This window comes from Ammospiza caudacuta, chromosome 5, assembly GCF_027887145.1.
Source record: "Ammospiza caudacuta isolate bAmmCau1 chromosome 5, bAmmCau1.pri, whole genome shotgun sequence".
NCBI classification, from domain to species: domain Eukaryota; kingdom Metazoa; phylum Chordata; class Aves; order Passeriformes; family Passerellidae; genus Ammospiza; species Ammospiza caudacuta.
The window spans coordinates 51823981-51850763 of record NC_080597.1 but is presented as its reverse complement, the minus strand read 5'-3'; the positions used below and the strand labels follow the sequence as shown (position 1 = coordinate 51850763).

The 26783-nt window shown below is 38.6% G+C and overlaps 1 protein-coding gene across 1 annotated transcript; it reads left to right on the top strand.

The window, feature by feature from the left end:
- The first annotated feature begins 1702 nt into the window (after positions 1 to 1702).
- Positions 1703 to 25923, top strand: TMEM168 (transmembrane protein 168). Its single transcript, XM_058805065.1, has 5 exons — positions 1703 to 1762; positions 4940 to 6205; positions 14517 to 14659; positions 16891 to 17165; positions 21384 to 25923. Exons 2-5 carry the CDS (start codon positions 5012 to 5014, stop codon positions 21929 to 21931), a joined length of 2160 nt encoding a protein of 719 aa, XP_058661048.1. The 5' UTR covers positions 1703 to 1762; positions 4940 to 5011; the 3' UTR covers positions 21932 to 25923.
- Positions 25924 to 26783: the final 860 nt, after the last annotated feature.

Below are 26783 nucleotides of genomic sequence, written 5' to 3'. Positions count from 1 at the left end.
TTTCTCTTTCTGTGCAATCTGTTTATGCTGAAATCCAGTGAAATCGATGCAAAGCTGTTTTCTTTTTCAACTATCACATTTTCAAGGAGATAGTTGTTTTGGGTTTAATTTATAACCCCTAAGGATGTTAAATTTGGTACTTGAGTTTCAGCTTCTACATCTCAGTGGTGGTCTTTGCTTTTCAGAAGGGTTTTTTAAGTTCCTCCAGTTGATTCTGTTACCACGCTGCTTTCCTGCCCACTTAGATGTGACCACTTTCTAAGCACTTCTTCTCATCTACCTCTACATGTTTTTAATTTCTTTTCTATCTCACTGAAATACTTTTACAGCTCCCATTTTATGTTGTCCCTTTAACATCATTATTGTACTTTTCTACATTGTGATTCTGAATACTGGAGGGTGTTGGGAAAAGGATGGCAATGGGAAAAGAAATCCAAAGAACTGAAAATGCAAGGCTCCTGCTCAGATACAAGTTGTAGGAAGACTGGATTTCAGCAGAACTGAAGTGTGTCCCTAGCACTGCACAGCCTACCTGGTACATTCTGATCTCTTAAATGAGAAGGAAGATGACTAAATAGCATTTCACATAGCTCAGTGTTGCTTCCTGCACATCCTTTCTGCCTCATTCTGTTTCAGGAGGACTGCCTGAGTGGCTTTAGCAGTGTGATCATTCTAAGGCTTTTTAATCATATCTCCATGTGTCGGCAGCAGGTTTTCTGCTCGTTTTTCCTTCTCTTTCTGTTTCCCTCAATTGTTTTCAACCTGTAGAAGAGCAAGTTGTCTTTTTAGAAAGGGTTCATTTCACCAACTTGCCCAGAAACTTAGTTGGGTTATTTTACCCTCCAAGTAAAACATTCAAAAAGAAGTTTCCATAGTTGCTTGAGGAGTATAACAAGATAATAGTTGTATCAATACAGTACCAATCAATTGTTGTCCATAATGCTGGTGAAGCAGCTGAAGCATGTGACCCTGACTAGGCAACTGAGATTTCAGATCTCAGAAATATTTATTTATTAAAGGAAAACCTCTTAGCTTGTGGATTTTTTTGTTTTGTTGGGTTTTGTTTCTTTGGGGGGTTCATTGGTTTTGTTAGTTGTTTTTAACCCATGTAACTTTTAGGCCTTAGAGCTAGTTTTAGCTAATATTTCAAGAGGTGTAATAATTTGGGGGATGTCTGAGCTTCTTGTGACTCTGAATAATTGAGTCAGGAACGACAGAGGGGCAAGCTTAGATGTTTATGCTTCTTGACTAGGGGCAGAAGGTGCTGTTGGTGATGGAGGATTACAGGAACAAAGGCTTTCTCAGCCCACCTGCAGTTCAGAGAGTGCCTCAGCAGCACTGTCATCCAAGCTCCTGGCGTTTTGCCCCTCCCGGCCAGGCCGTGGGGTTCCTGTGATCCAGAACCTTCCCGCTATGTGCTCACCTGCCTGCGAGAGCCAGTGAAAAATGTGCATTTCCAACACCGAGTGCGGAGCAACGCACTCCGAGGCCGAGGAAGCCGGACCACAGGCTGGGGAGGGCTCAGTCTGCCTTGCAGTCCTGATTTAATCCTGATTTCCCGCTTGCGTGCCTAAGAACCCGAGTTTATGGGTTTGGTTTATGGGTTGCCTGGTTGGGCTTTTCCACAATTCCAACCGGCAGCGCCGTGGCGGCGCGGCGGTGTTTGAGCCTCGGCGCGGCCCGTAGCGGGAAGCGCCGCGCTCGGGCTCGACATGGCGGCGGGCGGCGCGGGGGGCGGGCAGGCTCCGGGCCGCCCGGTGAGGTGAGAGCGGGCCGGGCGGGGCGGGGGCGCCGCGGGCTCTCGCCGAGCGCGGCCGGGCGGGCACCGCCAGCACCGATCGGCGTGGCGGGGAGGCGGCTGAGGGACCCCAGTGCCGGCACTGACCCTCCCTGGCCGGGCCGGCCCCGCAGCTGGAGCTCCCGCCGGGAACGCGCCCTTCCCCAGAGCGGCCATCCCCGCCGTGGGCGCGGGGTTAACATCTGACAACTAACGCTGCCCTTCACCGGGGGTCAACTCTGATGTGTTTATGTATTAGCTAAATAGGACTTTTTGTTTTAAAAAACCGTCTTGCAGAATTGCTGCAAAAAAAAAAAAAAAAAAAAAAAAAAAAAGAGAAGAGTGCTAAACTGGAAGAATAAAGGTGAAGGAAAGTGGATTCACTATTTTAGATAGATCTCACCTGGGCTTAACTACTGAACCAGCTTTGGGGTTTGGTTGTTTTTTCAACTTTCTTACACGAGTTAAGGTTAAAACTACATTGAGAGACATGTAAGATAATACATAATTTGGTCTCTAAATGTTAATGAGGCTCCAGGTTTTCCTTGAAATTATATTTGCAAAAGTTGACAAATAGTTAAAAGTGGGTGTCTACGTTCTGTTTGCAATCTAAATGTGGTTTGCTGAGATCTGTAAGTCGTGCCCAACCTTAAAGTCATTAGTTTAAAACAAACACAGCAGCGCTATCCCCTCCCCAGGACTTTGAGCACTCCCTGTGTAAACAAAGAATTGACAGAAATTACTAGCAAATAGGTGTGTTTTAGAAAACAAAACAGTTATTGATATTTCTCTTTAAAATTTAATTGCTATTGTCTTTTTGTTTGATAGTACCTGTGCGATGGGATACTTTAATCTTGAAAACGCACCTTTTCCACTTCACAAAAAGTCAACCATATATTTTGGTTAGGAAAATGCTAATGTTTAATAGTGTGGTTTAGTAGTGCACATTTTTGCTAATTGGCTGGAAGGTGGAGTGAGGAAGAAGAGATTGCATTCACAGACTGAGCCGTCATTTTGCAAATCCTTTTCACTACTTGTGCCCAAGTAGATTTTGTGTCTCTGCAGTAGGAGCAGACACGTTGCCCCATTTGTTCCCCAGCACCTGGCAGGGGAGGGGCAGAGCAGTTTCTCTTTCATGTTTCTGTGCTGTGCTGGCAGCAAAACTCCACACGAGCTGAGGCAGTGAGAGTTGTGTTCTGTCAGTGGCTCGCTGCTTGCCTAGAGGGGAGTTTGCTGCTGTCAGTGATCCCACAGAAAACAGTTCCCTGATTGCAGCAAAATTTTAAGCCGGGTGTGAGGCAGGAGCTTTGCTGTTTGCTCGTATGCAAAGGCTCATTCCTGCTGCTTTCTGGGGCTGCTGTCCCACTGAACGTTCATAGGGTTAGCCCGTCCACTTGGAGGGGTTCCAGAAAGGAATCCAGATTAAAAGGATGTCATGGCATATGTTCTTCAGAGCAGCCGTAGTCGCATGCTGGTGCTGTGGGTTGAAAGGAGATGGGAAGTAGTTTCTCTGTATTCATGGTTCGAACTAGAGAGAACAGGAGGCAGGGGGAGGGCATGTGTAGCAGCTGAAATAAATGGTTCAAGTTGTCCACAAAATGAATATTGATTGTAGTACAAGAAGCAGTGAGATGCAGTTCAGTGCTGTGAAACCTAAACCTGGAATATGAAAGCTAACTCACATTTGAGTTATCTGTATAATAGAAAAACAAAAGGGTGAGAGGAACAGAAAGTAGAGATATTGTGAGATGTTAAGCTTCCAGGCAACTCAGAATTTAGTCAATATCTGTAAAACACTACTAACAGTGAATACTGTGAAAATGCACAGTTGACATCCAAAGAACTTTTAACTTATAATAACTTCATGTAATAGCAATTTGCTTTAAATATATGGTGTGTATTCTGCTTCAGGTTAACAGATTTTTAATGCATAGATCTTCCAAGTAATATCTGCATTGTTGTTTGGTATATAGCATAATTTGAAAATATGTGTTACCAAATAGGTAATTTAAACAATAGGATTTCTTAGGCCTGGTTTCTCTCTCCAGCAATTACTGAAGCTGGTTTTACACTGTGTGTCAGTCTTTGAATCTGCCAAAACTTAGGGGCAAATCAGTCAGTTCACTTCATCATTTGTTGTTCTCTGGTTTAAAAAATAAAAATTTAAAAATCAAAAGAGAAAAAAGTCTAAATTCTGCATTTGAGTCAAGGTGTCTTTTAACACTTCCCCCACCAATATAAATAAAAGCAGTAAGCTATAACCTAGCACTGAGTGTTCTTGGCACGCTGGTTTCACTATCATACCAGTCACTCTTCAGAAATCTCTCTAAGATGGGCAATTAGTTAATTAATTAAAAAATTATAGAGGCTACATGTGTCTTTTTATGTTTTGGAAGCTCTGCCCATAACATTAGAAAATGCCCCTTAGAAATACTTCTGTCTGTTTGTAACTATATTAAAAAGAAAATCACATCAGTTAAATGGATCTGAGTAGGAGGTGCTTGTGTTCTAAATATAATATTTATCCTGATCAACTTGTTTGTTTTCTTGTTTTTGGAGGGGGGAAAACTGACTTGAAGGGGTGCAAATGAAGGCTTTGATTTTACATTATAAGAAATCTCTGAAAATCACACCAAATCAGTTTTTATATCTCTGTGTCCACTCTCCTTTTGTGAAATTTGGATAATATCTTTTTTACTCTGGGTTAAGCTCATTAACTGAGTGGGAAGTTCTTTTTGTGAATCATATACTTATTTGACTGCTAAAAGGACGTCTTGCAAAGCATGCTGAAAAGATTTAATAGAAAGTGAGAACTTATCAAATGTAATGGTGAAATAAAATAGTGTTTCAAAAATAATTATGAAATGTTCTAGAAGCAAGTGGTTATCATAGAAGGGTTTTGGATATCCACACATATCTAATATAGATACCTAATCAATGAGTTTTGTGGAAAACAGGCCAGGATTGTTTTCCTCTCATTCAATTTATAAACATTTATGCAGAACCCATTTTATATTGGTTTTCACACTTAATTGGTCTTTTTAATGTGTTCTTTTTACTCTAGATATTAAACTTCTTCATGTGACAGGATGGGTCATATTTATGTTCTATAGGCTTACAAGGAATTATTTGGCACTGAAACTTTTCTTAATTCTCTTCCAGGGCTTCAAGGATTCTGGACCACTGTTACTGAAATGACATTGCAGAAGGCAGCAGCTGCATTGTGTTTGTTGGATGAAACCCGAATATTTCCTGTCGCTCAAGTGGGTGAAAGCCCTGCCTGCAGCTTACATGTGTAGGTCACTGCGGTACTGTGTCAGTCACTGTCTCTATGCAGCAATGACAAGGCTGGAGGAGGCAAACAGAGAAGTGAACATGCACTCATCAGTCAGATACCTTGGCTATCTTGCCAGAATCAACCTACTGGTTGCCATTTGCATGGGCCTTTATGTCAGGTGGGAAAAAACTGCGGATGCACTGATTTTGGTAATATTTATTCTGGGGCTCTTTGTTCTTGGAATTGCCAGCATACTGTACTACTATTTTTCAATGGAAACAGCAAGTTTGAGTCTCTCCAATCTTTGGTTTGGTTTTTTGCTTGGCCTTCTCTGTTTTCTCAACAATTCTGCCTTCAAAATGGATGTGAAAGAAGAAGCTACAAAATATTTGCTTCTCTCTGCCATTGTTTTAAGGATATTATGTGCTTTAGTTGAAAGGATTTGTGGTTGTGTCCATCATCGACCAACTCTGCTGACAACAGTTGAGTTTTTGGAGCTAGTTGGATTTGCAATTGCCAGCACAACTATGCTGGTAGAAAAATCTCTAAGTATTATTCTGTTGGTCTTGGCTTTGGCCATGTTGATTATCGACTTACGTATGAAGTCTTTTTTGGCAATTCCAAATTTGGCAATTTTTGGAGCCATTGCATCCCTGCTCTTTTTTCCATCACTGCAGATCCCCACAAACCCTTTTGCCTTGGCATGTTTCTTCAGCTGCCTCATTTCAGATCCCCTTCTCGACGTTTACTTCAGCGGACTTTCGGTTACTGAGCGATGGAAGCCGTACCTGTACCGTGGTAAAATCTGCAGGCGGCTTTCTGTCATCTCAGTTGGAGTCATTGAACTCATCTTTTTCATTCTTGCAGCCTTTAAACTACGTGATTTGGACCTCTGGTATTTTGTGATACCTGGTTTTTCTATTTTTGGGATTTTCTGGATGATCTGTCATGTGATTTTTTTTATAACTCTTTGGGGATTTCACACAAAACTCAATGACTGCCACAAGGTGTACTATACTCACCGAGCAGAAAACAACAGCCTGGACAGAGTCATGGCATCTAAAGGAATGCGTCACTTCTGTTTGATCTCAGAGCAGCTGGTGTTTTTCAGCATTGTTGCCACTGCTGTTTTGGGAGCAGTCTCTTGGCAGGTAAATAATAATCTCTTTATCTTGATCTCCCCTTGACAATAATCCTGAGAATTGCTGGATCCCTAAAATTCCTAAAATTTGATGGTATGCTGTGGGTTAAGTTGGAATGCGTGGTTTCACTGTCATGGGCTTTGCACTTAACATTTTAAGCTGCCTGGTCTGTGACCTGTTAGAGCAAGTGCAGCTTACCAGCTTCCTTATGTTGGCAGCATGGGAAAAGGTAAGTGCTTTCAGGGCTAAGGAGGTGAGCAAAGTGTTTTGCATTTATCTACATTAGAAATTGTTTTGCTTTTGAATTCATTGTGCCATAAAATTTGTTTTTAGAATAAATCACTGTGTTAAACCCTAGTAATGCTCACTAATTCTAGGGCTTTTGTTGTGGACTACTTTGATTAGATTGAAATGTATTAAATAGTGTAATTTTCAGTAATGTTGGTTTGTTTTTAATCAATTACATGGAATCCGAGATCAGCTGATAAACTGATAAATCGCTGGTATAACATGAGCTTTAAGTGTCTCACTTTCAAATCTGATTATGCACCCCAGGATAAGGTATCTGGAAGACCAGTCATTAAAATCACTCAGTGTCCTTTGACTTTTCTTCCCGTTTATGAGTTAAGGATGTTGTCTTTTCTTTAGCAGAAAACATACATTTCTTTCAACATGTTAGTTCAGTGCCCAAGTTAAGACACATGGTGTGTTGTCATAGTTGCAACAGGGCATTTCTTTTTCAAGTTGATACAAACCTCAATAACAAATTTGTGTCCATTCACCTCTTCTATAAATTACAAACATATAATAGTGTACATAAAATATTCTTTTACAGTAGATCAGGTTTACAGACATGTGTTTGTACTTTTTCCAGAGCATTTTCCTGCCTGCTCCTTTGGAATTTCTAATCCTGCAGATTTTCTCAGATTAATTACCTTTGTGGATGAATGGTATTTAAGAAATTGGTGGAAGATTAAATTAACAGTTACTTTGTAACTGTGTTGGGTTTGGGGTTTTGTTTTTTGTATGAAGAGTATGAGAGGTTAACAGATGAGTCCCCAAGGAACACTGGGCAGTTTTGCTTTTTTTTTTGGAAGATTATCAGCACTCACAGCTGTGGTGTTTGGACTTGCAGAAGGGACAGAAGGAAACAGAACCATACAATCGGTTCAGTGCAGAAGTTGAGGGGAATCAAGTTGGCAAGAAGCAGGTTGGAGCCAGGTAGGCAGGAATATTTCCTCATATGCTGCTGAGCTCTGGGGCTGTGTATCATGGCATGCCATGTGGGGTGCCCCATGATTGAAGAGGCCCAGGAGGAAGCTGGACAAAATTCACAGGGCTCTGTGTACTCTCTGGAAACCACATCTGGCTCAGGGAGTTGTTGTGCCACTAGTGGTTAAAGTACTCAGGAAACACGTGTTTTTCTGTCCTTACATCTCTCCTAGGCATGAATTTGGCCTCTTTGGAGACCAGACATTCTTCTGGATGGGCCTTTGGAGCAGATCAATACAGCCATTCATACATTCTTATCTTAAGGAATTTTTTTTTATACTTTACATTTACATTTTTAGCGTATTTTTCCTTACAGTTTCTTAGGAATGCCAAGTATTCCTTGGTCTCCAGTTCCTGATAATGTGTTTGCTCTTCTAAAGATTATTTGAAACATTTTTTGCATATGTAAGATGTAAGAATTTTCAGTCTTTGCAACATTAGTTTGGGATTTCTGTAGCTATTTCAGTATGTGTGAATTATATTTGAAATCTGTTGAAAGTGACCTGAAAGATGAATCATTTTTTGTTTATACCTTTCCTCACTACTGAAAGCTTGTTTAATGATAGTGCATTTGATAAAAAAGGTGCCTTAAAATTACTTGTGGTCTGCCATTTCACCTCCTATGAATAGAATTGCTAAAAATCTGAGCCTTGGAAAGGTTCTTCCTAACAGTCAGCTATAATAATTAGCAATAGCTTATAAAAAGAGCTCAGTTATAGCCAGAAATGGAGTAGTGGGAAGAGGGGGATTCCCTTTCATGGAAAATGTTTTGCAGGCACATTATATATGCCCTTTTAACATTTCTAATAACTGTAATATCTATGCTTCGTGTGAATTTCATGTGTATGAAAAGTCAAGACCTAAAGCACCAGTTGTCTGTTAATTGGTGTCTAGAAATATCCTATTTTATTAAAATTGCCAGAAAAATATCAAATCTCCTTTTGTAGAAAGGTTTTTAAAGTAAGGTGAATTAACTTGCTGTAGCAGGGACAGTACTGATGCAGAGCTGTTGAGGCTAAAAGTCCTGTCAGTCAAGGACCTCCCTTGAAGGGGAGCATATCCTTTGTAATGAGACAAGGGTTTGAAGTCTCTGTCTGTGGTACTTGGGTATGTGCTTGGGGAGAGCTGTAAAAATAATGTGTTAAAGTTGGGTGCATTAAAAAATGGGGCGTGTTTCAGCAGACATGGTCTGCTCCTGAGAATAATCCTTACTATAGCTGCAGAGGAACGATGTTTTGTGTTGTTGGTGAAAATGTACAGACATTTTCTTTGCAGAATCTGCAGGAAACGGTCAGCACCTGCCTTTACATTGGTGTGAGTAATTCCAGTCAGATCAGTAGACTCTTTATTGCCAGCTGATTTCAGCAATTAATCATGTGCCTGATCATAATTAAGCCCTTGGACTGGACAAGATCCAGAAGAAGTCATGCAAATGACTCAGATATTACTTCTTCAAGAATCCAGTAAAATGATGAAAATTTTGCAGATGAAGAGCTTTTAATTTTCAGACAAAGATCTTGGAAAGGTTTGGGGCACTGTTTTTCTCAAAAACTTAAAATCAAATTTTGTTAAGTGCTCCATGCCAAGGTATCTACAAGTTTTCTTACTTACTGGCCAAAGAGAATTTTTATTCCTGGAAGGCTTGTGTTTAGTATTACCAGGAGAAAGATTAACTATGTTAGAGCCAGTAAAGTAATGGAATGAAGTACATTATTCAGTACATTATTCTTGGTTTTAGTGAATTTTATGAGTTAGTAAAATAATAGTATTCCTTACATGCTTGAATACTCATACTTAAATGGACAGTACCATTTAACTTGAATTATTTATAGGAGACAAAATAAGTTTACTGTATGTATGAGTACTTTCCTCTTTTGGGGAGAGCTAATGATTTTGTAGTTTTTATTCTGGTGTGGTTGCCCATATATATAGCAACATCTATATTTACTTAGACATACTTTTATTAACATCACAGGTTGAATAACTTGTATGTAAATCATATCCAGTCTTTTTCCTTCTCTTTACCCCTGCTTTTCTTCCTGGCTTGTATTTTTAATCCAACCTCCTCAGGCTTTCCTTGTTTGGAACTATTTTTTGTTGTTTCTGTTATTCCCCCCAGAGTCTCTACTGCATCCTCTGGCCTCTTTCCATGTTTTGTCAAATGTGCATGCCATTCCTGCCTTTTTTCATCTGTCTGTCTGCTCATGTTTAGTTCCCCCCTTTCTTTTCATCACTGAGAGCTTTTCCTCTTCTTGCTGATTTGCCTTCAATACTTTTGCTTTGCTGTTACTATACTTTCCTGTTGAGTTTCTTTTCTAATACCTTTATTCCCTCTTTTCCTACTGTTCCATCAGCTCTTAAGCTGCATCCTAAGCCCCCTAAGTGCTCCTAAGTGAGCAGTTGCTCACTGCTCACCATTTCTTCTCAAGCTCACCCTCTATCATGTGTACTTTTGCTGCCTATCTTCCTCTCTCCAGTGTGTGCTCAGCCCTCCTTGGCTCTGTTCCTCTCCAGTCCCATCCCGAGGGCTCCCTCAGGTTGCCTGCTGAAACCCACAGTGGCAGCACACCTTGCTGCTGTCACCACCACTTGGAGAGCTCCTCAGTCCTGAAGGGGATCTCTGGTGACAAGTATTCATTGTGAGTCTGAAGAGTCTATTTTGTGTTTAGCTTGCTGTTAAAATTTCGTTAGTTTCAGGATTCACGTTTTTGTATTTAAAAACATCAGAGCTTTTAGCTTGCTTTTAAACTGATAACTGCACGTGGTTTTGCTGGAACAAATGCTAGATAAAAGCACAGGCTTTCCCATGGCTAGAACAGGAGTCAGGGATGGGAAACACAGCACATTAAATCTATCTGCCAGTGATTGTGACAACTGTTTTCTGCAAACTCTTTCCTAGATTTTCCCACTGCTCTTCTCATAGTCAGAAGTAAAGGATTATTTATTGATCTCCATAGACTGTCTGTTCAGTAACTTGTTATAAGACTGTTTCCTCTGGTAGCTGATGTACTTTGTAGCTTTACAAATTTTGTCTTTAAGCTTTTTTCTGTCTGTAATATAGATGGTATCCTCATTTGAAATAAGCTATTCATTGAATGTTAGCGTGTTACCCTTTTTCTCCTGAGCCTTCTCTGTCATAGAGGGTGTTCTTTTATTATACTTTGTTTGTTTGGGGAGTTTTGTGTATCTTTGTGTGTCTGTGTATAAAAACAGGTAAATATTCAGCTTGGATAGTGGAAAGCAGGACAGTATTTTTGCTTGGAAATGCACAAAGGCATCTTTGCAAGCTTTCTCAGTTACTGCTCTGTTAGATATAATCCCAGGCACCTGCTGTGTGAGCAGTGGGTTGGACCAGACAATTTCCTGAGGCTCCTTCCAACCCCAAACATTCAGTGATCCTGTGGCCATCTTAGTTGACATATGTTTAGTGTTTCATTTCTGTTTTAAACAGAAGGGCTCTTCTATAGGTCTTTGTAATTGGCTTCCAATTTAAACTATCATTTTATGCATTTTGGGGTTTTTTCTTCAGTCACACATCCATAATTAAGTACAGTTCCAGAGTTATTCTGCTTCAAACAGTGGTTATTCTTTGGGATGGAAGTTGTCCTATCCATGAGTATAAAATGACATCTTGGCTGTAAAATACCTCTAAATTCTTCTGGTGTTCTAACAGTTACACTTAACAAGAAACAGTACTCAAAAAAAGAGAAAGTGGAAAGACACTACCACTAGTGAAATTTCACCACTCTTTTATTATTTATTGTCTGTCATTCCAGTCATCAGAGGCAAGAAATAGATTTTTTTCTTTTACCTTTTCTTTATTTGAAATGAGACTTAATTGTTAATTCCTTTAGAACAAGACAGAAAAAGGCAAAAAAAAACCCCAAAAAACCCGTGAAGATTAAGAGATAAAATGATTTCTCATGGGTTTTTTTCAGTAGGATTGCCTAGATGGTCCCTGTCTTCTTTTTGCTTTTTGAGCAGTCTGTCTGGAATCAATGGGCGCTGGGAGTTCAGGGACGTACTGCAGGTTCACATTGCTTGTGCAATTGAAAACAATGAAAATGGGTTGAACACATGAAAGAACAAAATCCCTTTCTGGCTCTGCCTGTGCATCCATGGCCATCTGCTCCATTAAGGACCATTCACCAAGTCTTTGGGATTTAATAAAGCACTGACAGTTTCCATCTGGAATTTTAGCTGTTTATCTTAAGGGAGGAACCTGTCTTCAGTTTTACTGCAATAACTAAATCAGATATTTTTGCTATTTGAAGTTCTTCTTGTTTAGGTATTTTTAAATGCTACCAGTCATTTTTCTGCTGTGCTGGGTTAAGATATTCTATTATCCTACTATAGGTTTGTTCTGATCATCATTAGGCATTTTTACATTTGTGTCATATTTCTTCTAAATCAAAACTGTTGAAAAAGTGCTGACAGCAAGTGCAAGCATCTTTACATTAGATGGATGTCTACAAATATAAAATATCCAACATTTTCCTATTCCATGGCATAAAATGGCCACTAAAAGACCAGACAGTTGAAATCTCAGATGGAGCTGAGTTGATTCGTAATGTTATAGAGCTTATTTCCCATTCCTCTTGTAATATTTGGTACAAACTCAAAGCAGGATAAGAGCAAGATGGATCACTGAGATGATCCTTAGTGCTTCTGTGTGAGACCCTTATTTCACAAGAACTTGGGGATTTTCTTTGCCAGTATCTTCATATTAGTAGAAGCATTTTCAATAATTAAATGTAAGTATTTTTTAGGAGTTAAACTCAATCAGAGTGAGTCTTTGTGATAATTTCGATTTGTGTTGTGGCAGAATGCTGTGGGCTTAATTAGTTGCCTATGTTTAGGGGATTGGGCAAATGCTGGGAGAATTTAGAATGAGAGGGCATTGTTGTAATTGTACTACAGTAAAATTAATATAAGGTAATATTATAATAGTTTAATAATTATTTAGGATATTATGATTGCTCTTGTTTTTATGGGCAAATGTATTTTTTATTTTGTAATATGTTCACTGTTATCGAAACACTGATGCAATATAGGAGTAGTTTGCTTTAGCAAAGTCCAAGAAAATATATTTATATGTGGTGTAAAAGCTTAACTCATCACAAAAATACTTCCCTTTTTTTTGCATTACCCTTCTGGAATTTACAGTTGGAAAACTAAGTCTCCAAGACTTGAAATTAATTTAGCTAGAAAACTCCACTTTTTCAACAAAGTCTTATACTTCATAAGGTTTCTACAGAAAAAAAATATAACCAGAGCTTTATAAGTTTTTGTTATTGCCACTTTTCAGAGTGTGTTGGGAAAACAGAGCAACAAAAGGGAACACTTGCTGCTGATACATTTGAAACACAAATTATATTTCCTTAGTTAAAGGATTTTTTTCTCTGTATTAACAACAAAACAAATTGAGGTGTTAACCATAATACAGTGTTTTAAGCTTTCCTGTCTTCTGGTGATTTCAGGTAATTTATGCTATCAGTTGGTAATGCTGTCAGTTAGTTATTATTGAATATCAGATTCTGGTGTTTAATTGCTGTCACCATTTCAAGGAAACAGGTGAGATCCTTCCATCAGAAGTGTGATAGGACACTTTTTAAAACCAGGACAGGTAGCCAACTATTCTTTCTTAGTGCATTAGATGGGTAAAGCTCTTCTTTCAGGCTAAGTAATTGTGTTTAAAAACTGAATGTTGTTGTGCCATGTGCCAACAAGATCTGGGTTGGTTTAGGTGTCATTTTTTTCAGTATAATATCATTTCCAAATTACTAATGGTGTTGACTTTGTGTTAAGTTGAACTACCAGTGCCCATCAAGTCACTGAGTCTTACACAGTAAGGCAATATCCAGATTAAAAAGAAATAACAACATTAATATTGTAGATTAGTACAAAGAGCACAAATAAAACATAGAGGGGGTCAGAGACCACAGGATTCTTCTCAAGACAGAAATCTCTAGCTATGAGTTTCCTTCCTTTGCCACATAGCAAACATCAATATTTAGCAAATGCACCATGGATATTAAAGTTCTTGTTTAATTGTATATTATAATACTGTTTCTATCTATCCTGAAAAATTTAATACCTGATTAAACCCATTCACATCATGCTTAAATAACTAAAATGAATCCTTATCTGTTCTGCCTCTCAGAGATATCTGGCATTTCAGAAGTCCATTTTTATTTTACTAGTACTATTGATTGAGATGTAACTGTTGAAACTTCTTGTTTGATTGTTTTTTACAGAAATCAGCTATGTATTAGTAAGTGTAATATTTTCCAAAACTGCTTTTTTCCTTTGAAGCAGGAAAGCTTCATATATGGGGTATTGGCTCTGTGAATGCTGTGAAGTCCTGTAGAGGATGTTCCTTTACTCATGTGGTATTTATGTAACTGACAAAGAATTGTCTTTTTTACTGAAATAATCACAAATGATCTCAGAATTCATCTCTTGTGTGATACATAGTATTCCATAAGTTAAATGTATATTTTTAATGATCATAGAATGGCTTAGGTCGGAAAAGACTCTTCAATCATCACATCCAGCACTGTCAAGTCCAGCACTAAACCACCTCCCCAAGTGTCACATATACACATCTTTTAAATACCTCCAGGGATGGATGCAGTAAACCAGGGTGCTGTCATCTATTGCTAGACACATCATATCTGTGCTGTACCTCACTGATTAAGGCTGACCCTGCAGATGCTTACAGATCTTCTTATTTTATGCACATAGTTAGTTTTGTGGCATTTGATTTTCTTGCCTCAGTTAGTAAACTAAGATATGATCACAGTTTTTACAGCTAAATACTGTGCTATCAGTGTTTTTAAATGCATTCTTTTCAAAAGAGTGATCCTTGCTTACCAGCCACCTTCTCCCCAAGCTTTTCACTTGTCTTTATAGTAAATCACACTGTAATACATGGGAAAATAAATATACATTACCAGTAATACTTTGCATGTTTCAGGGCCCAGTTATGTGGGATCAAGCAAAGGGATTTTCATACAATGCCTACATGTCTTCATTTTATTTTTAGCCAACCAATGGGATCTTCATGAGTGCATTTCTGATTGTTCTGCCTTTGGAGTCCATGGCTCATGGGCTTTTCCATGAACTGGGAAACTGCTTGGGAGGAACGTGTGTCGGGTATGCTGTTGTGATTCCCACCAACTTTTGCAGGTATGGTTACTGTCCTTTCCAGCTTCACAGTGTGAATGTGTTGTTTGCTCATGGAGGCAACTTGGATTTTCAACAATGAAATACCAATTCAAATAATTAACAGATTTTCTATTTCTGCTCTTTCTCACCCTGGAATGAGTAACTCCAACTTTCTGTCTAGGTAATTTGCTTTTAGGAAGCTGATGAATACAGACCAGCTGTGCACAGGCAGATTTCACAGCCCATACCTCATGCAGAGGAGCATTGGGGCATTTGACTGAGACCAGGTACCTTACATGAGGAGATTGAATAAACCAAACAGATCAGTTCAAAATAATTTTGAATTCAATTAAATGAGGTAGTGTCTACATTTAAAGTTCATTAAAATTAGATTTTCAGATGAACTACATGTCATGTATTGGTGTTGAGAATTTTGAAGCTGTTTTTTGTTTCAACATAAATGTTACCATATGAGAAATGAATTACTGTAAAGGCATTATACTGTTATTATTTGCCCATTTGTGTGATTTTCTTAAAAGCTTTAAATTGCAAATGCTGCTTTTGCCATAAAATTAAAATCAGTGTGTGCACATTTTTTGTAAGTGATAAAGAAGAGCTATATAAATTATCTCTTCAAGTCACAAGAGAAATATAGTAAGTTGATATGAGAGGCTTCAAAATAGAACTGCCCAATTTATGAAAACTTCACAGCTTCAGTGTGTGTAATGGATTTAGTGGATAAGGAAGAACTTAACATCAAAGAAACCGAAAATAGTATGCTAATCTTAAATAACTGTATCTTAAATATTGTAAATAACACATTTTCTGAGCTTCTGATTTAGTCTTTCAGCTGTGCACCCTAAAAAAAATCCTTCTCAATTATTGTTACAGATTTGAAAAACAGATTTTCAGAATTTACATTACAATAAAAATAAATTAATTTTGTTTCTATGGTAACAATTTAATTCTTTCATTGTATTATATTATTCTGACACAGGCAATTCCCTCTAATTTTGAGCAAATGAGATACTCTTGAGCAACTGTTTAGGACCTGACAGAACTAAACTTCCTTATTAACAGAGCTTGACTGTTTCAGTGATGGACTCAGTCTTCACTTGCTCAGACAAATAGTAATGATGAGCTATTCAGTGTAGCTGTACCAGTGGAATAATAATTTTCATAAAAGCCCTAGACAGGTGAGAAGGTGCAAAATTTAATTAGCTAGACCAATAAGGAGACTAGGTAGCTTACACATTGGCTTGCAAACAAAATACATGAAGAATACACACATATATACATATATAGGGAAACAACAATAATGTCATGTTTTGTATTAGTAGAGTAAGTAAAGACTTATCTCCATATTTTCACTTCCAAACCCTCTCCATGTCTGTAACTGAGCATAAATGAGGCCAGTTTGGCCCAGCTGTCAGTCATGTTCCTTATCATTACCCTTGTTACATCAGCTGAAGAATGATGAATGCTTTTCTCTTTCTGAAAATATATTCTGAAGAGCACTCCCCTAGCTGGGTGTCTTGCAAGACCAAACTTCCTGTTATTATGATTAATGAATAGCTGTGTAGACCTAAAAAAAGTGTATTTTTATTCGATATTTTAGATACCATATATATTTGGGGTTATTTATTATATATTTATCTATATTTTATATAAAATATAGATAACAATGCAAATAAAATTAATTTTGGAGCCCAGGGACTCTTTTATTTTTCTTATATATCGAATTACTGTATTTGTGTGAGATCCATGTTTCAGAGTATCTGAGCAAAGTGTGTATGTGGATTTCTCTTTCATCCATTATTGGAAACTAGTTTGCATTATGGTTTGTGCAGATTGGCACTCATTTTCTCTGCACTTCTTCCCAGCAGTTCATGAAAACTTGCCTGTGTGAAGGCAGTGCTCCTCAGTGGGACTTCATGAAATTTTTGGTGCCTGCCTTCTTCCTATCACAGCTTCCTTCTCTCCCTCTATCTCTCAGTTGCAGGAATAACATAGGGCTGAGTAAGATTATGCTTGGAATTGAAGTGTGACAGAAGGGAGATACTGGTCCCTCACTCAAATGCAGTAATTTGAGTTGTTTATAAACTGTAAATTTGAAGTAAATTTGAATTTAGAACAGTGCTACGTCACAGCAGACAGAATATGCACAGGGGAAAATAGCAGCAGCTACTAGAAGTCCACTTAGCCTTAAATAATTATCAGCCGTAATCATTAGCTGTTCTCCTTCTCTTTAGTCCTGATGGCCAACCAACTCTTCTTCCACCTGACCATGTCCAGGAGTTAAATCTGAGGTCTACTGGCATGCTTAATGCCATCCAAAGATTTTTTGCTTATCACATGATTGAGACATACGGTTGTGACTACTCTACAAGTGGGCTGACCTTCGATACCCTTCACTCCAAGATCAAATCTTTCCTTGAGCTTCGGACTGCAGATGGACCCAGACACGATACCTACATCCTGTATTACAGTGGTCACTCTCATGGCACTGGTGAATGGGCACTGGCAGGTAAGTGAGCTGGGGACTTTTTTTTTGTTAATTGTTTTGGATATTGATAACCTTTCACAGTCAACTCATTAATTCTGTAAAAAATCATACTGTATTGCAAAACTTTGAAGTTTTGAATGTGCTTACTACTGGATTGTTCAGAATGGCAAAGAACAATCAGTCTTTGGAGAACAGTTTGATACAGCTTCCTGGCAGGGAGGGAAGAAAGGAAAAGGTTGTAGTATTACAGAGCATGACTGTTAAGAGATTCAGAGGCTACAAGAAATTGAGAAAACAAGCCAAGTTGCAGGCTGACTACCTCTGCTAGTGGAGAGAATGGAGAAATGCAGAAGCCCCTTTGGTATGCAGGTAAGTTATTGTTAAGAGGTAGCTCTTTCCTTCCCTTGCATTGTATGGCAGTCAGGTATGTTACTTCATTAACTTGTCATTTTAGTATTTACTGACTTTGATAAAAATCATTTTACAGCAAACTAATCTTCCACTTATTCTCAAAATTGTCTAATGTTGTTGACTCCAAATATATTCTTTTAAGTTTAAACACAGTTTCATATTCCCCTGATTTTCCTTACACATGGATTTTGTATTCAACAAATTAACTTTAAAGATTGCTTTTTTCCATGCATGGAATTGAAAGTGGAAATTACACACTCCTGCTCTATAGACAGATTTCCCCCAGTATTTTGAGGAATATTTGTTCACTGTAATGAACAAGCGTAATCTATTTTCATTCCCTGGACATGACAGAAGGAATTACAGAGTGTTCTGTGACACTGTCAGTTGACTGTCATGAAGGACTGCATTTATGTCTTTAAGATATGCTTTGCTTTTTTTTGTAAAAGACAGAATCAGTAAAAGAAACAGGAGGCAGATACACAATTCACACTACAAAAGCAGGTCTTCAAACATATAACAAACCTTGTGTCATAAAAACAGGTATGATTTGGTGACACTGTGGACTTCGGGAGTGATTGTGGGCATAGTGTAGCCTCAAGATTGTAAACCTCTATTTAAAGTGCCAGTTTAATGCCTTGTCATATTCTTGGCATAGACTTCACTATTTCCCCCCTTCTTGACCCAGTTGTTTGGTAAACTTAATGAAGTTGTCAAATCATTGCAAGGTTTAGCCTTGCTCTGCTGCTATATGGAGCTGAGGTCACTGTGTGCAGAACGGGAATCTCATAGTAAGTACATTTAAAATTTGTAGGTTTTTGCTTCCCGGGATAGAATTACTTCTGTTGGATAGCACTTTGCCTGTGAGCTCCAGGCTCTTTGTCAGCAGCGTCTCTCCAGGTTCATGTGCCCTTCAGTAGGGCATGCCCTTCCTTGTGTGCTCAGGCTGAGGTGGGTGTTCAGGCACAGATCAGTTTCCATCCTGAGGCTCTGTACCTGTTTTGGTGCAGCTCCATCCTTGAACCTTTAGACCTGCTGAAGAGCAGTGTGTATTTTCTCTCAAGGGCTTTATCTGTATCACAGATTTTTAAAAGCCACAGCTTTTACTGTGAACTTAGTGCAAGTGGTGAGCTACAGTGTATGTAGGGTGGCCAGATTACTTCTCTGAGAAGGGGATGGTTTGTCCATAAGAGCAGCTGCCACCCTGTGCAATTGCTGAGTGTGTCCTCACCTTGGGTGGAACAGAGTATCAGCAAAACTCCACCTCCCACCTGTGCTCCAGCCAGCAGCATAGACAAAGTCAGCTTCCTTGCATGTGTAGAGCCAAATGTTGCTGCAAAAATTGGACAGCTTTCACCCCAGACCTGGCTTACTACATCTAGCCACCCTGGAGTGTGACTGGGGCCTCAGGTCCCTCTGTAGCATGTAGGTAGCTGTAACCTAAATTGATATCTAGCCTTTAGGAGAAAGGCCAAGGAAACTGTTTAAACTTTGAGTGCTGAAAGATACAGTGTGTAAATACAGTGGTGTTCAACTTCCTCACAAAGCTCCTTTTCAGTTCTCTGTCCAAACACATCTTCAGCTTCTACATGGATACACATATAGTCACATAAAGGAGAACAGGCAGCTGTCAGAGGTCTTGCACACTTTGTTTGTGATTGATTTTAGTTAAATGCTGGAATGTAATGTGATCCTCCTTCCAGATATCACTGCTCCTGCATGGAACTTGAAAGTATAAACTGAAAATATAAAGGCTGTAATTGTGTCCCATGTATTGGACACTGGCATTTTGTGACAGATGGAGCCTTGGCCATCAGTTCCAGTAATGTGTACTGTCCTCTGACCTGTAAAGAGGATGAAAGGAGATGACAACAATGAAAAAAACCCATTCATCTGATTAAAAAAGTAGTTTCTCACTGCTGGCTTATGCCATGGTACAGCAGAGTAGTAGCAGCGTAGTCTTTGCTTTGTAATGACATATTGCAAAAGAGGCTTACTGAATTAATTAATTCAGTAATGATGCTTCTCTGTTGTTGGAAGCTGAGATAGAGCACAGTGCTGTATAAAAGAAACTTAACTAGTCATGCATGAAGTATGAGCAGTCAAATGACCTGGGGGTCATGTTGTCTGAGTGAAGGCAAAGGCATGAGCTGGGCTAATAAAGCTTTGTCTCTGTTCCTGAAGCTGTTGGCGTACCTGTTGTCCTGCTAAACCTGCCAGAGAGCCAGAGGTGGCCAGGTACCTGCATTTCTTACACAGCTTGGTGCCCAAACCTTGTGCTGCATGGCAAGCCCACGTGTTTAGGTCCATAGGGTTGGAAGCCAAGTCTGTCTTTGCTTGTATCTGTGAAGGATGAGATGGTTTTCTTTGGGTGATTCTATCCAATTCTCTTTTGAAATCACATGCACTCGTACACAGCTGCACTTTAATAAAGTTTATTGATAAGCCTTTAAAATGTGAACAAATAAAGAAAATTTTACAGATAATTCACAGAGAAGATGTACCTAGAAAAAGAAAACTACTTCTATATAATTTTCTCCTGCAAATAACTGCAGCAATTTGAGGATCATGTACCAAGACAAGTCATTACTTTTTGTTTGTATCCTAGAGATTTTCTTTGGTACTAAATTTTCCAGTTTTTTATTTTCTTGGAGAAAGGTGCAGCCCTGGAATTTTGCTTTTACTTTTAACTACAACAGCATGCACAACACTTTAATTCTGAGATATTAATTTGAAACATTTTTTGTCACCCCTTACAGATAGAACTGTAAGTGCTGAAATATGCAACTAACAACATTTTAAACACTGCTTCATTATAGTCACTAGTGAAAAATCACTCTGGAATTAAAATTCAGTTATTTTAAATACCTTTCTCCTTTTTCTTCTTTTTAAGTTGATATTTGGAAACTTCAGTATTTTGTTGTAAACCTGTATCATAGCTTCAAGTAGCCAGAACTGAGGCATACCAGTTCCTTACTTTAGTATCACTGGGGAGATGATGGAGAGTTGTTTGCAAGATGTTGTCCTTAGTAAGGTACCTGAGTATGTAGTCTGCCTTTCAAAGCTACATAGATCCTGCAGCATCCAGTACACTTAAGCAGAAAGACTTCCCACTATAGATAACATTCCAGGTTTAATTACAATCTCCTCTTTCAAAGTGCTGTTGGAACAGGAGCTCAGACAGAACACGAGAAGTTGGACACTAGTTGCAAGGGTCTTCTGACCTGACAAGAAAAAATATTGTGGAAAAATTCCAATGAGATTTTTGTTTCATTGAGTTGTAAATTGATACCAGTTTTCTTGAAGCTCTGAAAACAGCTATCTCTAGAGAGAATCTCTTCATTCCTGGTCATGTGAATTTTTGTGCTTGCTTTGATTCCCACGATTTGAAAATGTATTTTCTTCTAAATTCATCTCTTAGACGAGCCTTTTTTTAATATTCATAAAAACATACTAAAAAAGAGTCCTATTCCCATTCCTAAAATTATTACTTTATTTCAGATTTTTTCAGTTTATCTGTATTTTCCAGATTTCATCAGTTGGCTATAATTTCTTTCACTCTGTAAAGGAATTCCTTTTTTGTTATTGTTCATGGGTTTTCTTTCTAATCAAGAGTTAAGTTAATGGCTTTGTCTGCCACAGCAAGTCAGTTAATACCTCTGTGGAGATATGAAACATTTACAGATGGAAAGGATGAGTTGAAAACATCTGTTATATCTGCACATATTGTTCAAGTAAGGGATTCTCAGAACCAGTCAAAGCAGTTAAAGTTCTGCAGAAGTTTCTGTTTCTTCATCCTGATGCTAAATCTTTTTGTCCTTGTGGCAGGGGGTGATGCTTTACGACTGGACACGCTGTTGGAGTGGTGGAGAGAAAAGAACGGCACTTTTTGTTCTCGACTGATCATTGTTTTAGACTGTGAGAACTCTCAGCCTTGGGTGAAAGAAGTGAGAAAAGTAAATGACCAGTATGTTGCTGTGCAAGGAGCAGAAATGGCCAGAGTTGTAGACATCGAGGAAGCAGACCCTCCACAGCTTGGTGACTTCACCAGGCAGTGGGTGGAGTACAACTGTAACCCTGACAGCAACATCAGCTGGTCTGAGAAGGGCCGCACGGTGAGAGCCGTGTACGGCGTGTCAAAGCACTGGAGCGACTACACTTTGCATTTGCCAACGGGAAGTGATGTTGCCAAGCACTGGATGATGTACTTCCCACGCATCACCTATCCATTAGTACATTTGGCAAACTGGTTTTGTGGGCTCAATCTGTTCTGGGTCTGTAAAGCTTGCTTTAGGTGCTTAAAAAGATTGAAAATGAGTTGGTTTCTTCCCACAGTGCTGGATACAGGACAGGGCTTCAAACTCGTCAAATCCTAATCAGCAACCAAAGACAAAATGAAGTGAGAGCTTTGTGAACTTTCTCACTGTACCATATTTAAAACTTTTTCTATTACTATCTTTTTCTCTGAAAAAGTCTGCTCTACTCACTTCATTCAGCTTTTTGAGCAGCTACAGTATATGCAACAGTTAGAAATTGCAATCTTAAACAGAAGAGGGTAGAACTATGATATTTTAAATTTTGTTACATGTACATTTGTAAGAGACTTATTTAATATGACCATGCATTTTGGAGACAGGTCCCATGTTCATATGTCTTACTTAAGGCAGCCTTTGTTAAGAGACACCAGTTTGATGGACAGGAGTGCCTGTGAATGTCACACGATGCTGATCTGTCATTTATGTTCACTATACAGTTTAAATACAAGAAAGAAACCAACCTAATACCCCAATCAATTTATGTGTGCTTGAAATTATGTGGTGGGATCACTGAGCCAAAAAAAAAAAAAACACAGAATATATAGCTACTGTATGTAAGTAGCTACCAAAAAGCTTTAGTTTTATTTGATTTTACATGTTGTGCCCTGCCTCAGTTCTCTACTGCCATCAGTGGAAATTTGCCACGGAAAACAAGAAAATCAAACAACCCCCTAATGCTCTGATACTTCTCAGACAGTTTTGAAGTGTGTTTTGAAGTGAGTTTTAAAAATATTCAGTGTTACTTTCAGCATAAAATATCTTGCTGGTGATCTTTAAGCATACATTCCCAGAATTTAATTTATATATGGAATAAAAACTGCAGTGAACATTTTTCCCTCACCTGTTAGGTGATTCTCAATTTTCCAGGCTCTTACTAGTTTGTATTTTGAAAAGCTAATCTGAAGAAACAAAGCAAAACAAAACCCAAGGAATTTAACAAAGAAAACAATCCTTAGATTAAAAAATGGGAATATAAGTGTTGCCTTGCTTCCGTGTTTATCTGAAGTCCTTGTTGTGGCTAAGGTCTTGATTCTGTGAAGTTCTGAGTACAAAGTTGGACCAGTGAGTTTGTTATCTATTAAAACCACAGGCAAAGTTTGTTTGAATTGATTATTCCCTTAGGAGAAGAGGGAATCCTCAGTATTCCTTAACTCTTTTCTCCCACCCACAAGGTCCTGATTTTAATCCTTCCAGAGCTGGATGGGACTCTAGAAATCCTTTCCTTCAGTCATAAAAGCTGCATGGCTTTTTTATGTCATTTTTTCAAGTTCAGAGAATTAGGGGTGAAACAAGTAAGTGGCTAAAACAGTACAATTTGTGGTCATTTATTTGCATATGTGTGTGCAATTCAGCAGACATACAGTTTACTTTTTCCTGTTTTCATCAGTATTTTAATAAAAGTGTTAAGAAAGCAGCTGATATTTGTCTAAAATATAACTTATTAAATTTTTTTTATTTAAATACATGCAAATAGTATGTAGTTCTATAAGTCTTTGCCATCACGGCTTTTTCTAATGCCATTTGAGGTTTTTAGCCAGCCAAGTTAAAAATCTGCTAACACTGATACCCATCAGTAGCTCCTGAAATAAATAATGAGAGCTACAACAGCCAAAGCAATTTGTACCCACCAGATTCAAAATGGTGATTTTCTCAGATCTACAAGTGGCAGCCACTAAGTTTCTTCATTAGTAAGTATTACACAATGTTGTTTAGCCAAGGCACCACCTCCCACACCGCTTTCCCTTTCTCCATCCCCTTCCATAGTGTGAGAAGGGGATTAAAAAATAAGAGTTACATCCTATGAAGACTAAATGCCTTTGGGTCTTCTCTGAATAAATGCTGTGATTGCAGCTCTGTCAGGGAATCGAGAGGTGGCAGTTTTCAGTGAGGACAGAGGGTTCTCACACCACCTGACTTCAGGTATGCAACTTCAGGTCCTAATGTGGGAGACAGAGGTAGGAGTCATCTCATTTAAATTCAGATGTTCAAAAACCAAACACCTAAATCCATGCTAGTGACCTGAAATGCTCCACTGCTCATTAGCAAGTAGAAGTAAATATTTCCAGAGGAAGACTGGTTTATTCTCTATTCTAGGATGACTTTTGAGGGCATTTTTTTTTTGTTTTGCTTTCCTGTGCCAAAGGTCAAGCAGACAAATCCCTTACATCTCTTGAATAACCTTAGAGCACCTCTAAGCCATCCTCTGGAGCCTGAGCTGGGTACCTAAGCTCCTTGTTCAAGCACATAAAGTGGATACTTGGAATTGGGTTGAATAAGGATCTGTCAGGTTGCAGAAAAGCAGTGCTGCCTTCTGCAGAAGTCACTGTCTTCCATCCCAGGTCATCAGCTCTTGAGTATAGATGCATAAAGACTCCTTTACACTTGGTTTGTAAAATCACCATTGTTTTGACTTCTCTTTCAGTAGAAGTTCACCTGATTGCATCATAAACTGTTAGAGCTTGAGCCTTAGAAATTTTAGTAAAGTCCCCATAAATACCTCATAGCAACCCTGTGAACATTTTGAACATTTGAAGTCAATAAGTTAGTTCTTTCTGTTCTGGAAAAGCTTTAAATATCAACCATAACACTTGCCACTAATTATAATTGACAGATCTTAATGGGTAAGATTCTACCTGCCACTGTTACATTTTTATGAACATCACCTGTGTCTTTCTTTTTGTACATGAAAGGGAACAAGCAAAGTGTGGGATTCCTGACCTCTCCTGAATCTGTGAACAGGAATCTGCTGTGTAGTGCAGTGACAGACTTAGCTCTGGGCAGAATAAATGCAACAGTTTGTCCTGTTTTGCCTCTGGGTATTAAATGGTTTCCAGCTTACTTACCAAAGTTAGATTTTTCTCCTAGGATAGACTGGGTGTTATTTAGCTGTTTGCTGAAAGGCACATAAAGAGCTGAAAAAGAGAGCAAAAATACTATTTGCAAAACTAATCATGTGTTTGCAGATTTGTTTCTATTTTCTCAATTATAGACCTCTGATTTTCTAAATTTGAAGTAGTTCTAACATGAGCTGAGGTGCTCCTACTTCTGATTTTGTTACTGCAAAGGCATGGTGAAAATGCTAACTTTAAATTAATGTTTACAGCTGTTCCTATTATGAGGCCTTTTTGGACAAAGAGACTGTCATGTGTTTCAAAACACTTACCAAACCAGGGCTATGGATGATGAGGAATTCAACATCATCAGTTCTTCACTTCTGCACTGACTTCTGTCAAAGCATCCTACAGTGACCCACGTTCCCAGGTGGAATTTTCCTCCAGCTCCTGGTGCTTATGCCTCTCCACAGGTCTCTGCCCAGCCTTGGGCACGTGCCTGAGGGACGAACACTGGGAGCTCCTGTGATCTACGTGAGTTCTTCTGCTATTCCTGTATGGAAGGCAGGGCCTGAAGGAAATTTCAATCTAATTCCAAAGAATGTTGCATATGCTATCAGTTATGTACATGTTGGTTAGTGGGGACGTGTGCAGGTTTCTGGGTAGAGAGAAACATTTTTGCAAGGTTTGTCTCTGTACTGTATATTCAGACATTTTGCTATAAAGTTTGTTATAAACTTGTGTCACAGCATGATTTTATGTTGACTTTGTTTCATTTACCTCCTGTATAGTACCAGCCTTGCTGAAACATGCAAATGCACTGAGTCCTACAAAGGGGTTCAAATTGCATATTCACAGTGGTGTTTTTCTCTGAACAAGTATTGGGGAGGAAAAAAGCCATTATTCTTCATTTTTGCACTACTAGAGTGATGTACTTGCAGTTCCTTATGCTTTGTATGCCTTGTAGTTGTTGTCCAGTCTTCAGTTCAAGTTTCTCCCAAAATAATTTTGTATATTTTGTAAAAGCATAGTTAATGCTTTGCTAGCAGTAAAGCACCTCTGTTGCCAGCAGTACACAACAAAATCAGATTAATTTTCTTGTTTATAAATACCTTTTGTGAGAGGATTTTTACTGAATATACGGTTTTTAGATATGTAAATAGATTTTTTGGAGTGTATTTGTGATACTACTTAAATATATTTTGCTGTTTTGGATGCTCATTTCAGTTTCATCTTTTTGTTTGTGTCTTGATTGCTTTCCAGATTTCTGTGCTCCCTCTTGAATTACGTGAGGGTTTGCTGTACAGCTTGCTTCACAAGAGGTTTTTTATAACTAGAAATTGCAACAGAGTTTATGGAAGATGGAGTATTTTGAAAATACTCTAAAGGAATATTTTTACTTTAATAATTTAATAGAAATGAGAAATACTAGCTTAAATTATTAATGCCTTTCACCTTGTCTTTTTTATCACTTATTCAACAAGCTAGTAAAAATGCTGTTTATACTTCAAGACATAATTTTATAGAGATATCATTGAAGACTTCCTTTACATGAGTGCTTGTAGTTAGTTACATTTCTTATCTCCAGTAAGATCAAGGTGATGGAGGGTTCCTGTGTGAGATCAAGCCTGGGAGAGGAAGTAGAAGGAAACTGTTGCTGCAGAATGGTGAGGAGGACAAATCCACACATCTGCTTCTCACAGAAATTACTGGGGAGGTTCCTGCACTTGGTCCTCATGGAACAGTCCCAGCATTCCTCTTAACAGGCCTGGACTTGTTAAGTGAGGATTTTGGCAGGCAGTGGAGAAGCAGAGTGGTGCTGTGGTAAGGGGTGATGGCTATCTCAGTGGTAATCCAGTGCCAGAGCTGCCAAGAAGGCATGACCAGTTCTTCTGGCACATTGACTGCCTCAGTACAAGGATAATTTAGTGGCACCTCTTGGGTGGTTGGAGTTTTTTAACAGGAGGAGTTTAATTTTGGCTGTTGTACTTTGTGATTTAATTCATTAATTTTGTAATTTACTACTCAGTGTTCTTTCCTTACTAAACTTGTGTAGATGCTTTCTGTTCAGTCACAAATCC

What these genes read in the sequence shown, in the direction of transcription:
- TMEM168 (XM_058805065.1), top strand. Translation starts at nt 5,012, where the DNA reads ATGAAACCCGAATATTTCCTGTCGCTCAAGTGGGTGAAAGCCCTGCCT. An exon ending in TGGGAGCAGTCTCTTGGCAG is followed by an intron (nt 6,206 to 14,516) that starts GTAAATAATAAT and finishes TTTTATTTTTAG; the next exon opens with CCAACCAATGGGATCTTCAT. An exon ending in TGGTGAATGGGCACTGGCAG is followed by an intron (nt 17,166 to 21,383) that starts GTAAGTGAGCTG and finishes TCCTTGTGGCAG; the next exon opens with GGGGTGATGCTTTACGACTG.